The sequence below is a fragment of the Erithacus rubecula genome, assembly GCF_903797595.1.
Source record: "Erithacus rubecula genome assembly, chromosome: 4".
Taxonomy (NCBI): Eukaryota; Metazoa; Chordata; class Aves; order Passeriformes; family Muscicapidae; genus Erithacus; species Erithacus rubecula.
Genome location: NC_136686.1, coordinates 59651675 through 59666305, shown reverse-complemented (window position 1 = coordinate 59666305; position 14631 = coordinate 59651675). Strand labels below are relative to the sequence as shown.

Below are 14631 nucleotides of genomic sequence, written 5' to 3'. Positions count from 1 at the left end.
TTTTCCCTTTTAAATAATGCCATTGCATCTACATATTTCAGTTAAGTCTGTTCCTATTCAGATATTAGTCACATTTCAGTGAATCTGCTAACATGTATAAATTGGTAGGTTTATTTTGTGTTTTTTTCTTTTTTTTTTTTTTGTTTTAGATTGCTTGTTTTAAGTGGATACTTAACTGAGGAGGTATTGAAGGAGTTGTAAAGCAATTTAATTTTTGTAAAGCAAGTTAATTTTTTTAAGTCAGAGGAAAATTACCTTTTGACATTTTAGAACACTATTTTTGAAGTGAGTTAATTTTGATATTTCTAAAATAATTAATGTAGTTCTGATTTCTCCTTGAGTTGATAGAAAGCATGTGAAAAAAACAGGGTAACAAGGCACTCCTACTCAATATACATGTCATTTTCTAATCATGCCTACGAAGTTACTAGCTCAGCTGTGAAGGTTAAAAGAGTTTCCTAAGGCAGGCAGTGAGTTGGAGCTGCTAGTGTTATGCAATCTGAGATTTGTTGGAGCAGTTGGCAATTTCAGCCTAATGGTTTCAGCATGTGTCCTTCACTTTGAGCCTGTTTAAAAATATAGCAGTAATGTGACTTAAATTTAAGGCATATGAATTATTAGAATGAAAATGTAATAAGCTCTAAGGAGTTTAAACCTCTGCAAATGAGAAGGATGAATGATGTCTTAAAGAAGTGGTCTTCTGCTATTTTTATACACCCCTCTAGTGAAATTTCACTGCTTGATGTCAAGATGCTTTTGACAGACTATCTTACTCTTCTAATGGTTTTTCTTCATGCCTTTATCTGCAGTTGTCTCTGTTATACTCCCTTGTATACTGAAACATTTTTGGCAGTATCAAGCTGTCATAATATTGCCCAGCTTCTCAAATCTCCTGATTGCACACATCCTAGAAATATACTCTGGCTTGGCAACTGAACTTCCTTCCTCCCTCCCTCTCCCCATAAATGTGGAAATTCTGCTTCTCTACCTTCTGATGTGAATCTGCTGCACTCCTTTTTGCAGTGTATAGGGACCTGACAACTTGCTGCCAATTAATTTGTACAGCCCTACTGCACCATATGAAGTGTGTAAAGTATTTCACACAGATAATATTTCATGCCTCATAGATGGGACTCAGTGCTCTAGCCAGAGAAGACAATTTTATGCTCCCTACATTCTTCATTGTGGCTGCATTTGATGTGTTCTCTGGAACTCAGGTACTCCTCCAGCAATGCCTTTCGACCTGTGGTTCATTTTTCACTTTGACTGCACATGTAAGGTTTCTTTTCATCAGGTACCAATGGTCTTGCTAGTTCTAATTAGGATTATGGACATTCGATACAAAGCTGAGGTGACACCAGTAAATTTTCAGACAGCTACAAACTAGTACATGATATCATCCCCCTGCAACTTCAGGCTGTGCATATCAAGTGCATATAAAGCTGTACCATTTTCCCAGAAGTTTAAATGTATGGGGTTTAGCTTATTTATTTATTTTCTTATTTAGCTATTTATTCTTCAGTGATGACTTTCAGTAGAGTATATAGCTCCATCTCTTCTTCGTCTGTTTGCTTCCAGGATGGAAGCAAAAAGTGACAATAGCTGTATGTTTGACTACTTCTGAAGTATTTTAGATTCTTTCTAAAACTTAACAGAGGATCCCAATATGGTGTATTTGAATGACTCTTTCAGCTCTCTTTTAGGCCTTGAAGTAGTGCCACCATGCCACTTTTTTATTCTCTTTTTGTTAATTTGTTAGGAACACAGAAGAGTTATTTCTAGTTCATGTTTTAGAAAAGGGATGCTTTTATGTAATGGAGAAGTGTTACTGTGACAAATGTTCTTTGGGTTTTATCCTTTGTTACTCTTCTTATATGACACTTTTGTCAGTGACAAGTGATTGCACGTGACACTTTATACGTCAAAAGCACATGTGGGATGCATTTATTTAGGGCATCCCAATTTCAGTTTTTCCTGTTAAAATGAATTTGATTAATTTTGACAGATTTACCTACAATATTCTAATCCCAAGTACTCTAGTTCACATTTTATTTGCAATTGATTTCTGATCTTATTAAGACCAGTGGCTTAATTTGCTTTGGAACTAGAAGACCATGAGATGAGTAAAAGTTCTCTGTAGAGAATTAGCCTTATTTTTCCTTTTTCCATTGAAGTAAACAGCAGGAATAAAGGTTGTTTGAATGACAAAGAATGATTTTCATTATAGTTATTAGCAGATACTGAAAACCTTTAAAGCTCTGTCTTCTAAATATGTGGAAGGTGATAATTTTTTCTGTTAGGTTGCTTTGTAGCCAACATGACAGCTTTTGGATATGAAGTCATCCTGTTAGAAAAAGTGATTAGGAAGGTCTGAAATAGATTTAATTTTCATATGAGTAAACCAATCTTGAAATTCATTAGAAAAACAGACAAACTGTGGAAAGTAAATTTTGCTTACTGTTTAATGAAAGTTGAGTTTTCTAATCCACAGCTGAATTAGGAAAAAAAAAAAAAAAAGGTAGTATTTTAGGTTGCTGTTAATTGTTTATAAAGTGGAAGACAAGAATAGATGTGTTACTTTGAACTGTTGTCCAGAGTGGAACAACATTAGCTTTTTGAAAAATCGTGCTAATTCCCAATTGTCTTAAATTATAGGGAAGTAATTTTAAATGAAGATTGCTTTTTGCAAGTATTACAATGTCAGCAGACCTCTGGTATACCCTTTTTCCATATGAATATGACTCATCTGCTGCCTTAGATGACAAAAGTGGAACTGTCCCCAGAGAGTAACTGAGGAGTACAATATACAAATTCCATCTAGAATATAGGAGACCAATTAAAAATAGTCTTTCTGTGACCTTATATGCTTCAGATATTCTCATTAACAGAGCACAGATCACATTACCGTCCTGTGGCACAGCAGATGTCAGAGTAAAGAAAATCTGTGACTCTGTAGTGTAAATACCTATAATATAACCAAACTGCAGAGCAGCAAAAAAACCCAAAAAACTATATTTGATCACTATATTAAAAAAAAACAAAAAACAACAAAAAAAACCCCAAAAAACCCACCAAAAACCAAAACGTTTAAAATAATGCAATACAGTAAAGCTTAGGAAAAAAAGTCCTTATTTGACATAGGGAAATATGAATTATCAGGGAAATTTTTGTGCTTTACTGTTGGCAATCACAATACTTTTAAAAGCAAAGAAATTTACTTGAAGAAAGAAACATTAAAACTTGTGGTTGCAATTTAAATCAGCAAAATTAGGCTTGTCTTTGATTTAGTCTAAGACATTGTTTTATGGTTGGGACTGCCTTATCCAAACTGACATGCCTCAGCTTCATCAAATCTAGATCAGCTTTTCTGGTGATAATTATTGCCAAGTGCCACCTTGTTAGAAAGATCATATAGGAAATATCTTTATAAATAACATGTAAAAGGGCAGTCAGCCCCCATTAACTCCTCCTGTGCCCCACTGGAATTATGGAAATAAGATAAAGAAAATAAATCCAGATGTGTTTATATGAGGGTTATGGTCTTGCTCTCTTTAGCACATCTGTGGTCACTTTTGGGTTATTGACCTCCCAGTTTACAGTTGTTTGTTGTACTCACCCTCTGGCACACTGGGTAGTCTTTTTATACAACTGGGTACAATTATTGAATAGGGCAATTCATGGGTATTTGGATAATTCATTACCAAGAATTCCTGTGAAAATATAACATACGATATGCATGTAAAGACATGGAATCAAGGTAGAAGAGAACAGTTCTAATTTGGTTAAATATAGAATGTAACATTTTACTGAGATGACAACATAATCCTTTAGACTGTTAGTCTGTATTAAACCTGAAGTAACAGTATCAGTCTTGCATTGACACTTCAGACACCAACATAAGAGTCTTACAAAATCTCTTCCTCATCTTGTAATTCATATCCAATTCATGATCAACTACGGGTGAAGAAAACTATTTGTATTTCAGACACATATGTGAAAACTATGTATTAAACCACTTTTACACATACTTGTGGCTTTTATGTTGTTCATACAAGAGCATAAAAGGTTGAATATTTGGATAATATTTTATAATCAGGACTTCAAGGTCATTGGGTATTCTATGTTGATCTTTGTAAGTTTGATATTGATGTATTTTCCCATGGTACTTATTTTCTTAAAATAACCTAAAAATCCTTGAATTTTGCATTTTAGAAAGTTTGTGAGGGTACTGATACCTATTAACTCTTAAGATTACACATTTTAAAATAGATTAATATATCAAGAAGTAGTTGAACATTATTTTCAAATAAAGCACTTAAAGGGGAGTGGGAAGCAGAAAAAAAATCATTGTACTGACTATAAATTTAATTGGGCCATTTGCTGACAGAATTCTGTGCTGGAAAGAAAGAGATAAAAATGTGACATATATGTTAAAAAAATAAAGGCTGGAAGATGAATAGGTTCTTCTAGGGAGTTGATCTTTGTAGATCAGATAAAGATTGTTGCAGTCTGTGCTGCATCAAAGGCTGCCTTTCAGCGACAGTAACATGAACTTGGAAACTGGGGACAAGACCTTTGAAAATAGAGGGTTTTGAGATTGACAAGCAGCTGGGCTTTGGATCTTTTTTAGTTGTTTTGTTTTTCTATTGTCTGTGTGTTTGTGTGTGTATAATCTTTTATAATCCCTTTAAAAGATAACAAAAGATTCATAGGCCGGTGGAGTGAATTAACACTTGCACTTTATCTAGCTTTTCAACAGCTGTTTTCCTTTAAAGGTAACCTTTCTCTTTGAAAGATGTAAGGAAATCTAGTGGAAGGCACCTCTTGACTCCTTTTAAAGTTTGATTAAAATACTTATTGTGAGCAGTGACTGATTTTCAAACTATTTTTTTTTATTGATGAGCTAAGTATTCTGGAAATTCCTTAAAATAATGCACAATGCACCCTACTAAGAAAAAAAAAAAAAAAAAAAAAAAAAAAAAAAAAGCAGTTCTCATTAATAATAATAATAAAAACTTTTAAAAAAAGACATAGAAGTAGTTTTCTAATCTAGGAAAATTTATTAAACAAATCGCATGTTTAATCAGAGTGTTTCCAAGCACCTTAAATTTGACATCAGCTACAGTGTCAATCACACTGGCTAAATCTGGCATCAGCTTCCCTGATCCCTTACTTAAAAAGCACCATCACACAGCTGTCATGCATCCTCCAAAAGCACATGAATAGATGCTACAGCATTCTGTTAGCCTTTGCAGCCTCTCTCCCTGGTCGTGGTTTCTCAATTCATTTACTACTTCAGAGAAAATCTGTGCCCTCCAGCGGGCTGCACGAAGTTGGACTCTTTAAATATATTGAAGTAAGCCAGAACACTTCTGTTACATGTTAGTTTTGTTCCTTTTTCCATTTTAGTGTTGTTCTGCTTTTTCTACTCTGTATCCAAAAAGATGCTGTTACATAGAGCTTTGTTCAAGGCTTGAAAACATCTCACTGCTTTCATCTACACAGCAAACAATACAGAGGGCTTTGAGGAAGAAGTTATTAAAAGTTAATATAGAAGAATATTGTTATAAAACATTTTTTCTTATTTTCTTACATGTAAAAAATTACATGTCAGGATTTTAGTATTTGCTGGAGAAACCTGTAGGGAGCTGCAGTGGGTCATGGTGTTAAAGAAGGTGTTGCCTTATTAAACCTTCATTGTAATGAGGGAAAATGGAAAGCACCAGGTGTCAGCTGGCTCTTGGGCAGCTTCTCTGTCAGCATTCTCCAGAGACTCTTCCATCAAAACAGGGAAGGCCAGATCTGACATTTGCATACCTCAAAAGGAAACAGGCTTGATTTCTTTGAGAGATGAAAAATTACTCTCTCCTTGTGTCACAATAAAAGGCACAGGTAACTTGAGTTTACTTAACTGCCTGGCTATTTTTGGCTGAGGAGTGTTAACATAGAGTAACATAAAGCACATTCTAAATATACATTCCAGCTAAAATATTGGATACATTACTGATCAGGTGGTGTTTTTTTTTTTTTTTTTTTAATGGATCAAGTAACTGGAACAGCAACAAAAAAAAAAAAAAAAAAAAAAAATTGATTTTTGGACAGTAGAGCAAAATGCAGAGATTCTTCAGGTAAGCAGTGATGAAGAAATCCAAAAGGTGTCTCAGCCAGTTGCTCGAGCCTGTATGCATGGTCCTGTCTTCTTGTCATGTATTTCCATTATGGTTGGGTTTGGAGTTCTAGGAACAACTGTTTCTCATTGGTTATTACTCTTAAACAGTTTTCTTGGACTTTTGTGTGAGCTTGATTAACAGAGCTCTGTACACACGCCCTGAATGCCAGCCTCTCATTTTAAAGGCTATTTTAAAGTGTAAAGCATTGTAGATATTGCATGTAGGGTTATTTAGAACATTGCTTGGGCAGTTAGGATGAGTTCTACTGAAACTTGACTGAAAAATTCTAATAATTTTTTGAAGGATATTCTTTTTTTCCCCTTCATTTGAGACAAGAGAAAGCAACCAAAACATTTTTTTTTAATATTTGCTTTAAGCATTTTCACTTTATAGTTCAGATTAGCTAAGAAATCTATAGTTTGAACTGAGAAACTTCAAGCATGGCTTCAGTTCTTTCCATTGAAAAATCTTAGTGGTGTTAATGATGATCATATATTTCTCTCCATATAATCCATCTATCATTTTATGCATTTGGGTTCTGCTGTCTTTTGTGGTTCTCAGAGTACCTTAAGGCAATGGAGCAGAGTGTGAAGGAAATCTGAGGGCAGTGTTAACTGCAGCTATTTATACGTGTATTAAGTGTTATATCTTGCTTTGCTACACCTGGTGAAATACGATTTAATAATCTTGAATTTATCAGAGGATATAAAAATATAGGTACAGAAAGGGCTAGATTAATTGAATAAATTAGATGGAAAAAGTTGCTATAGTGTATTACCAAAAAAATGAAAATGCTGTAGATGTTTGTCCAGTGTAGTCAAGAGAGTTGGACTGTATTTTTTTCCAATATAATGTATGAAAGGATATAATAGTTTTTCTGTGGTTAATGTGTGCTGGTTACTGTGGATGTACCTCCAGTGGGCAGTGGTTAGCCAAAAACCATCTGAATTGACAATTAAACAATTGAGTGGGGACACATTTTGTGGCTGTACAGGACACAGGTTTTCTTTTCTCTGGTTTTAAATAATTATTTCAAACCTAAATATAAAAAAATAAATATTCTAAGTTCTGATTTTTGAAATGTATCAATCATCCTGGTAACTATTAAAGCTGGGAGAGGAGTCACCCTCAGGGGATGAGGTAGCACAGGCAGTTGCAATCTGGAACAGGTCTGAGGCCAGAACCATGTCTGGAGCTCCAGCTTTCATGAATTTTCTAGTCATATTCCTTTTGCTGTTAACAATAACTGACAAGGTGACTCAGCTGAAAGTGTAACTTGGACACCAGTTCATTTTGTGTAGGCATTGGTCTGAATATTAAAATGGTCATCAGACTTAGTGTTACACAGTAAGCATTTCCATCCCTATTTATCTGGTGGACATAGGCTGTGTCTGCTGGAAAGGGACCATGATTCCCTAAAAACATTTGACAAAATTTTTATTGGACTGTAAAACAACTGAGTTCTAAAAGTCACTCAACAATTAGGACATGGCTGAGTCTGCATGAGCTACATTCACATCAGGTAGCTGCTCCTTCAGACTGAGCTGGCTTGCTTTAGGGATGGGTGGATCCATGTGCAGCTTAGCTGGAGAACATACATTGGCAACTTCCATATGCAAAATTGTAGTTAACTTCTAGGAACTGTGTCCAAACAGCTTTTTTTCAAAGACTTCAAATTTTGTCTGAGGAGGAACACCTCATCCAATCTAATAGATATATCTCTACAAGAGATGGGTTTGAAAGAGCAAATTCCCATACATTGTGCTTTGCTTCCTGTGGGGCTAAGTGAAAAGATTGGATTTTATTCAAAGTATTAAATATGAGGAAAATGCCCTCTAAGAATGTGGCTGTTCCTTTCCAGCTGCTAACTCAATCCATGAGATCAGACTCTCGCTAGTCTCAAATTACTGACTTTATGTGTCCCTAATAATCACAGGGCTGTCAGTAGTTGCTATAATTGAAGCTAAATTATATCATAGAGAAATAAATGTCCATAACATGGTGTTTTAATATTTTAAAATGTACTTGGTAGATCAAATTAATGCACATAAGACAAGGTAGTATGTGTAAGAGCAAGTGTTTTCAGAAGGATGTTGATGGATTTTGAATTTAACTAGAACTACTTAAATGATATTGGAGTGAGGGTTAAGTTTCCTAATGCAATACAGTACTTAAATACAAAAAAATACAGAAAATAGAATTTTTTAGATAAGATGGTTCACCTTTACTCAAATATATATAATTTTCAAATAAATGCCAAAAATCATAGATACCTAACATTTATAAAGAGAAAATATGTATATGAAAAAAGTAAAAGAGAAAGGCTTTTCTGTGTGAAGAATCAGTAAAGACTAAAATTTGCATCCTCTCTTTCTTTGTTCTTCAGCGCCTTGCTAAGGAAGCAGAGAAGTACCAAGCATCACATCAGTGGAGGGATGAGTTTGGGGTAAGCTTCAGTTTTTCTCCTTTTAACTATCTTGGGATTTTTCTCTTTGAAATGTTAACTGTAGTCTTAAAAATATGATTTATGTATCTACTACAGAAAGGGTTACTGACTATGAATAGACCTTTTATTTAATTCAGTAAACAGTGTCTCAGTCAGGGTGTCTAGAGAATAAAGTGAACTTTTCCCTTCAGAAGCTCATAGGGAGCTTCACAGACTCAGGGATGTAGCTCCTTGTTTTGAAAGACAAGGAATGATTACAGGGGAGACATTTGAGTGATGGTTGCTGTCAGTTAAAAGTGTGGTTATTCCAAACACTGGAATAGAATCATAGAAAAGATTTTTACAAGTTGTCTTTTTCTTGTGTAAAGGGAAAAAAAAAACCTCCACAAACAACAACAACAACAACAAAAACCAAGCAAACAAGAAAAATTAATACACAAGCATTTGGTTATATGCATGACTTGGGAGTCATAGATTATTTTTAGAATACCTTTCCATATTTTAATAGCTGCATCTCTGTACTCAATATTCTAGTACTGCTGAAAGAGGCCCCATTCTGGTCACACATTAAATTATCTCCTTTAGTAATTTGAGGCTTTACTGAAAAATAAGTGACATGATTTTAAAGTGTACAATATTGATTTTTTTATTACCAACCTGGCCAAATTAATACTGTGCTACATGATTATAAGCCTCTTAATTTTAGGTTATAGTTCCAAGCTGGGTGTCAAAGTAATTTATTATGCCTTTATTCCATGTTCCTTCAGAAATAAAAACAGATGGTACTTCATACATGATGCTGCTACAAACCTCTAGACTAAGTTTGCACACCCACAAAGATCACAGTGGCACACAGTTAAATGCACAGTGGTTTTCCAAGAATGTTGTGGTTTAACCCAGCTGACAAGTAAGCACAGCACAGGCACCTGCTCACTCCCACTAAATCAGGGTGGGGGAGACAATTGCAAGAGTAAAAATGAGAAAACTCATGGGGTGATATAAAGACAGTTGTATAAGTAAAGCAAAAGTTGCATGTAGGAGCAAAGCAAAACAAGGAATTCCTTCACTGATTCCCATGGGGTGCCCAGGGAAATGGGGCTCCTCTGCCTTTCATGATGACTTGTGAAGACCAACACCATCACTCCTCCCCTTTCCTTCCTCTTCCTCCTGTGTTATCCACTGTTCACAGTGTGTCTGGCATGGAATATCCTGTGGGTAAGTTGGGGTCAGCTGTGTACCCCCAGCCTCCCCACTGGTGGGGGAGGGTGAAAAGCAGAAAAGGCCTCAGCTGTGCAAAAACACTGCTCAGCAATAGAAAGACAACAGCAGGATTACCAACACTGCTCCAAGAACAAATCCAAGATATATCCCATGATAGCTACAAAGAAGAAAATTAGTTCTAACCCAGTCAAAAACAGCAGAAATGTTCATTCTGATCCAGTTTTACTCAGGCACTTGGAGATCTGAAAACAGACAAAAAAGCTCCTAAGGTCAGGTCGTGTAATTCAGATAGGAGTGACTGACTTCAGGAGTACAGAGAGCCTGGACACAGCCTGAATGCTTTTAAGTGTGCTCTCTGTCCAGGCACAGCTTCCAGTGCGTGGTGAAACACAGAGTTCATATTCCGTGGAGATGCTATAACAAGAATGCTGCAGCGACCTTTCCTGCTAATCTGTCTCTCTTGTGACTAGAAAACAAAACCTGCAGGCTTGATGCACTCAGTGCAGAGCTGTGTGAATACAGCCAGAATCTCATTCTAATAGTTTTGCTTCTGCACTATATTCTGGCATCATGTCAACACCGCCTCAGCTTTTGTTTTTCTTTTTACCCTTTATTTTTCACAGTAGAATTCAGTCATATCAAAGAGGCTTCAGGTTTTATCTGAGTTCATTGCCAAGGAGACCTCTCAAAATGATTTGAAAGTGTGATTTTATATTCATGTTGTGCTTCAGGCAAAGACTGTGGTCAGTATTGAAAAAAAAATGCAATTGGATTTATAATAAAGTAACTGCAAACTGAGATTGTACTTTACTGTTTTGAATTCGGATCAGAACAGTATGCACCATATAATAACCTTGACATTAGGTTATGCAATTAAATTTCAAATAAATGTATTAAGCCTCTTATAATTTAATTTGTTCCATTTTTGCCAGAAGTAATCTTACTTCTCTTCTGGCCTACTTTTTAGAAAATGCCTGCTCAAATTAGTTTGCACACAGATCTTTCTGATAAACTTAATTTGCACTGGAAAACTCATTCTCCTAATGTGTGTGATGGAAAATAGAAGATAGACCGTAAAACTTTCTGCAGTTAAAGGTTCTTAAAGTACTTCTGATAGCATTATGAATGGTCTGTATCATGCTGCATGAGGTTCATTTCTCATCCAGGATTTGGTTTGGGGTGATGAAAGCCCTTCCAGCAGCATTGCACATGAGTCACTGTAGAATGGAGCTCATGGGACAAGCTATTTCTGCTTCTAATGAGCTTGTGATCAGTGATGTCCTTGACAGTCGGATTGCAGCCGAGTAATAGCCTATGTTTTAAGGAATTTTAAGGAGCAAATATCACAAGCATTCCTTCTGGGGAAGTGTGTTTGGGCTGACTTGAGTGGAAAGTATGCAAAAAAGAAAGGGCAAAGAAGGCTGACTGTGAGACCAAGGTGTGTACAGAGCTGCAAGGGATGTGCCATCAAAAGACCCCCAGGGTGCCTGTTCTATCACCTTATTCTAAATATGAGTGGGTTTTGCACAGTTCACAGCAAAAGAAAAGTGCAAGTATTCAAGATTTTCAGGTTAATGTCACAGTATAATAAAAATTCAGCACCTTAGATAGTCTTTTGAAATAAACTACTACAGGGAGAAAACTCAAATTTACTCACACAGATTTTAAAGGTTTTTTTAACGTAATAATCTAGTGTAAAGGCTGTCCAATTGTCTAAAGAATGAAATTTGATTGTCCTTTAGAAAAATAGTTAGGAGACCAAACTATTTACAGATATACAGATCCCCATCTACTAAAATCCCTTTTCTGTACTATTTCTAATTGAATGAGATTACAGTTTCTTCCAATATTTTAGGTACTATAGTATATTAAATTCCAATTACCTCGAGCAGACCAAACAATGAAAAACAAAACAAAAAAATTAAATTTAGTGTCTTTTATAAATCAAAGAATCACAGCATGGTTTGGATTGGAAGGGACCTTAAAGCTCATCTTGTTCTGACCCCCTTCCATGAGAGCAGATTGCTCAGAGCCTCATCCAACCTGGCCTTGAACACTTCCAGGGAGCTTCTCTGGGAAACCTGTGGCAGTGCCTCACACCTTCACAGGAAAGAATTTCTTCCTAATGCCTAAATAAAACCCATCTTCTTTCAGTTTCATAGAATCACAGACTGTGCTGAGTTTGAAGGGACCCATTAGGATTATCAAGTCCAACTCCTGGCCCTGCACAGGTCACCCTAAAATCACACCCTGTGCTGAGAGCATTGTCCAAACACTTCTTGAACATTTTCAGTCTTGGTGCTTGACCTGTTCCCACTTGACCACTGGGGTGCCTGTTCCAATGCCCAACCACTCTCTGGGGAAAAAAAACCTGTTCCTATTATCCAACCTAAGCCTCCCCCAACCTCAGGCTGTTTCATTGGGTCCTGTCACTGGTCACAAAAGTGAAGAGATAGTGCCTGTCCCTCTGCTGCCCCTCATGAGGCTGTTGAAGGTAACACTAAGGAATCTCTAATATCTCAATGTCTTTTTTATATTGTGGTGCCCAGAACTGCCCCAAGTACTTGAGGTGAGGATGGCCCCCAGTGCCTGGCTGTGATGCTGTGCCTGAATCCCCCAGGTCAGGGCTGCTCCTCCCAGCTGCCAGGGCACTGCTGGCTCATGTTCAGCCTTCCCCTGACCAGGACCCCCAGGTCCCTTTCCCCAGCACTGCTCTGCAGTCTCTCATTCCCCAGTCTGTGCACAGAACCAGGGTTCCCCATCCCAGGTGCAGAATCCAGCACTTTCCCTTGTTAAATTGATGAGGTTGGTGATTGCCCATCCCTACAGTGTGTCCAGGTGTCTCTGCAGGACCTCTCTGCCTTTGAGGGAGTAGACAGTTCCTTCCCAGTCTAGTGTCCTCAGCAAACTAACTTAGTATTCCTTTGAGTCCGTCATCCAAGCCATTACTGAAGGTGTTGAAGAGAGCCAGGCTGAGGTTGGAGCCCAGTGGAGCCCCAGCAGTGACAGGAGCCCAGCCTGATGTCCCCCCATTCCCTGTAACTTTTGTGCCTGATCTGTGAGCCAGTTTCTCATCCACTGTTAAACTCAGTTATCCAGATGTGAGCTGGACATTTTGAAAATCAAAAATTACTTAAGAGCATGTATCTCACATATTGATCATTATTTTTAGCTGACAGAAAAAAATGTTGTCATGGATATGGGCATTTTTCACTGGTAATTAAATATAAAAATAATTTTAGAAATGACTAATTAATTTACTAAAGGTACAAAGTTATTCAAAGCAATGTTGATTAGGAATACCAAATATCTTCTAAGTAAAAATGGGAAAAAAGAAATATTGCATTGTGATGTGTTATTTCCCGACAAGCACAAAGTTGGTTAAAATTGTTGAACTACAGTTTACTTGTATGGCCCAAAAACATTACTTACCTGTTAGAAAACTATTAGGTCCTAAGAGAATATTTGTGAAGTTTATGAAGGCAAATCAAAAGTGCTTAGCTCAGGCAAATAAAGAAATCCCATTCTCTGTTTCCTTCTCCATTGATACTGCCCAATTCCCCAGCTGCCTCTACAGCTGGAGGAATTAAGGCTGCTTGAATATTTTAGATTAAAGCAGTTACAACTCAGAGGTACAAACCAATATATCTAAGTGATATAGCCTTGTCAGTTTGAAATTTCTTGTACATTGCAGATTGAAAGGGGGATGGTTTTGACACTTGTGATCATCCAATTATTTTTCTGGCGTAGAGACTCATGAAAAAAATGTATGCATACAGAAAGAAGGAAGGGAGAATTCTGTATGAAGTAATTGCTGTTATTCCCCAAATGAATCTTCTACAATTACATTTGATACCACACTTGATTGCCTTGCAATGGTTGGTTAACTAAAGCAATTTTGTTTCCACTTGGGTTGATGCATTAATTGTACTTACACATGTATAAACATAAGGGATATCTCACTGGTATTTTAAAAGGGGAGTCTGTATGGATGGCCTTTTAGCATTCACTTATTTATACTGAAACTTAGACTTTAAGAATTACTATCATATCAAAATGTCACATGAAAAATTATTTTAATATGCTTTATCTTTTAAACCAGTAGTGTTCTTTTATATTCTTCTGTGTAAATGATGTTTTTCTACATCTTGGTAATTTTGAGACAGCATTTTATCCAATGATAAGATAGGTAGGCTGGTGTTCATGTATCAACTGGGCTTAAAAATAATGACAAAAGGTCATGGGAATATTACTTTGCAATTATGGTTTGTTTGTTTATCTTTTTCTAGTAGAAATTCTGGCTGCATAAAACTGTAGTGAGAAGTGAGAAGTTGCTCAGCAAAGGAACAGAAGATGAAAAGGATAACTAAGATAAAACAGTTTCCTATCACCAGAGCTGATCCGAGCAGTGACCTGCAAGAGCAGAGCAGTAGTGGGTGTCTCTGCTGTATCTTGCAGTTTGAGGATTTTTAGGACTGTCTGTAATTTATTGTGGATGTTACAACAGTGCTAAAACACTGTATCTTAAAAGCCTCAGCTGGAAAACAAACCAACCATGAAACTTTCAGTTTTGGCATGGTTTCATTATAAGGAAGCAGTTTACTAAACATATTTTGTCTCTTGAAAGAAGGAAAAATCTATGAAGAAAACAAACTAGATTCCTTTTTCTGTCATCTCTTCAGAGAGATGATACAGTTCTCTCATGGCTTGTACCTCTGATAATTCTCTTTTGTGCAAAGAGCATCTGTGAGAAATGATACAGCTGAGATTTGGCACAAGACCTGCAGAGCAGGG

General features: G+C 36.5%; 1 protein-coding gene across 4 annotated transcripts in view; it reads left to right on the top strand.

Annotated features, from left to right (window-relative positions):
• Nucleotides 1-14631, top strand: part of CACNA2D1 (calcium voltage-gated channel auxiliary subunit alpha2delta 1) — a 359815-nt gene that overhangs the window by 160241 nt on the left and 184943 nt on the right. For all 4 annotated transcript variants that reach the window (XM_079304608.1, XM_079304609.1, XM_079304607.1 and 1 more), the window contains exon 4: nt 8557-8616. In XM_079304608.1, coding sequence (XP_079160734.1) covers nt 8557-8616 — 60 coding nt within the window. The remainder of the gene's footprint in view (nt 1-8556; nt 8617-14631) is intronic.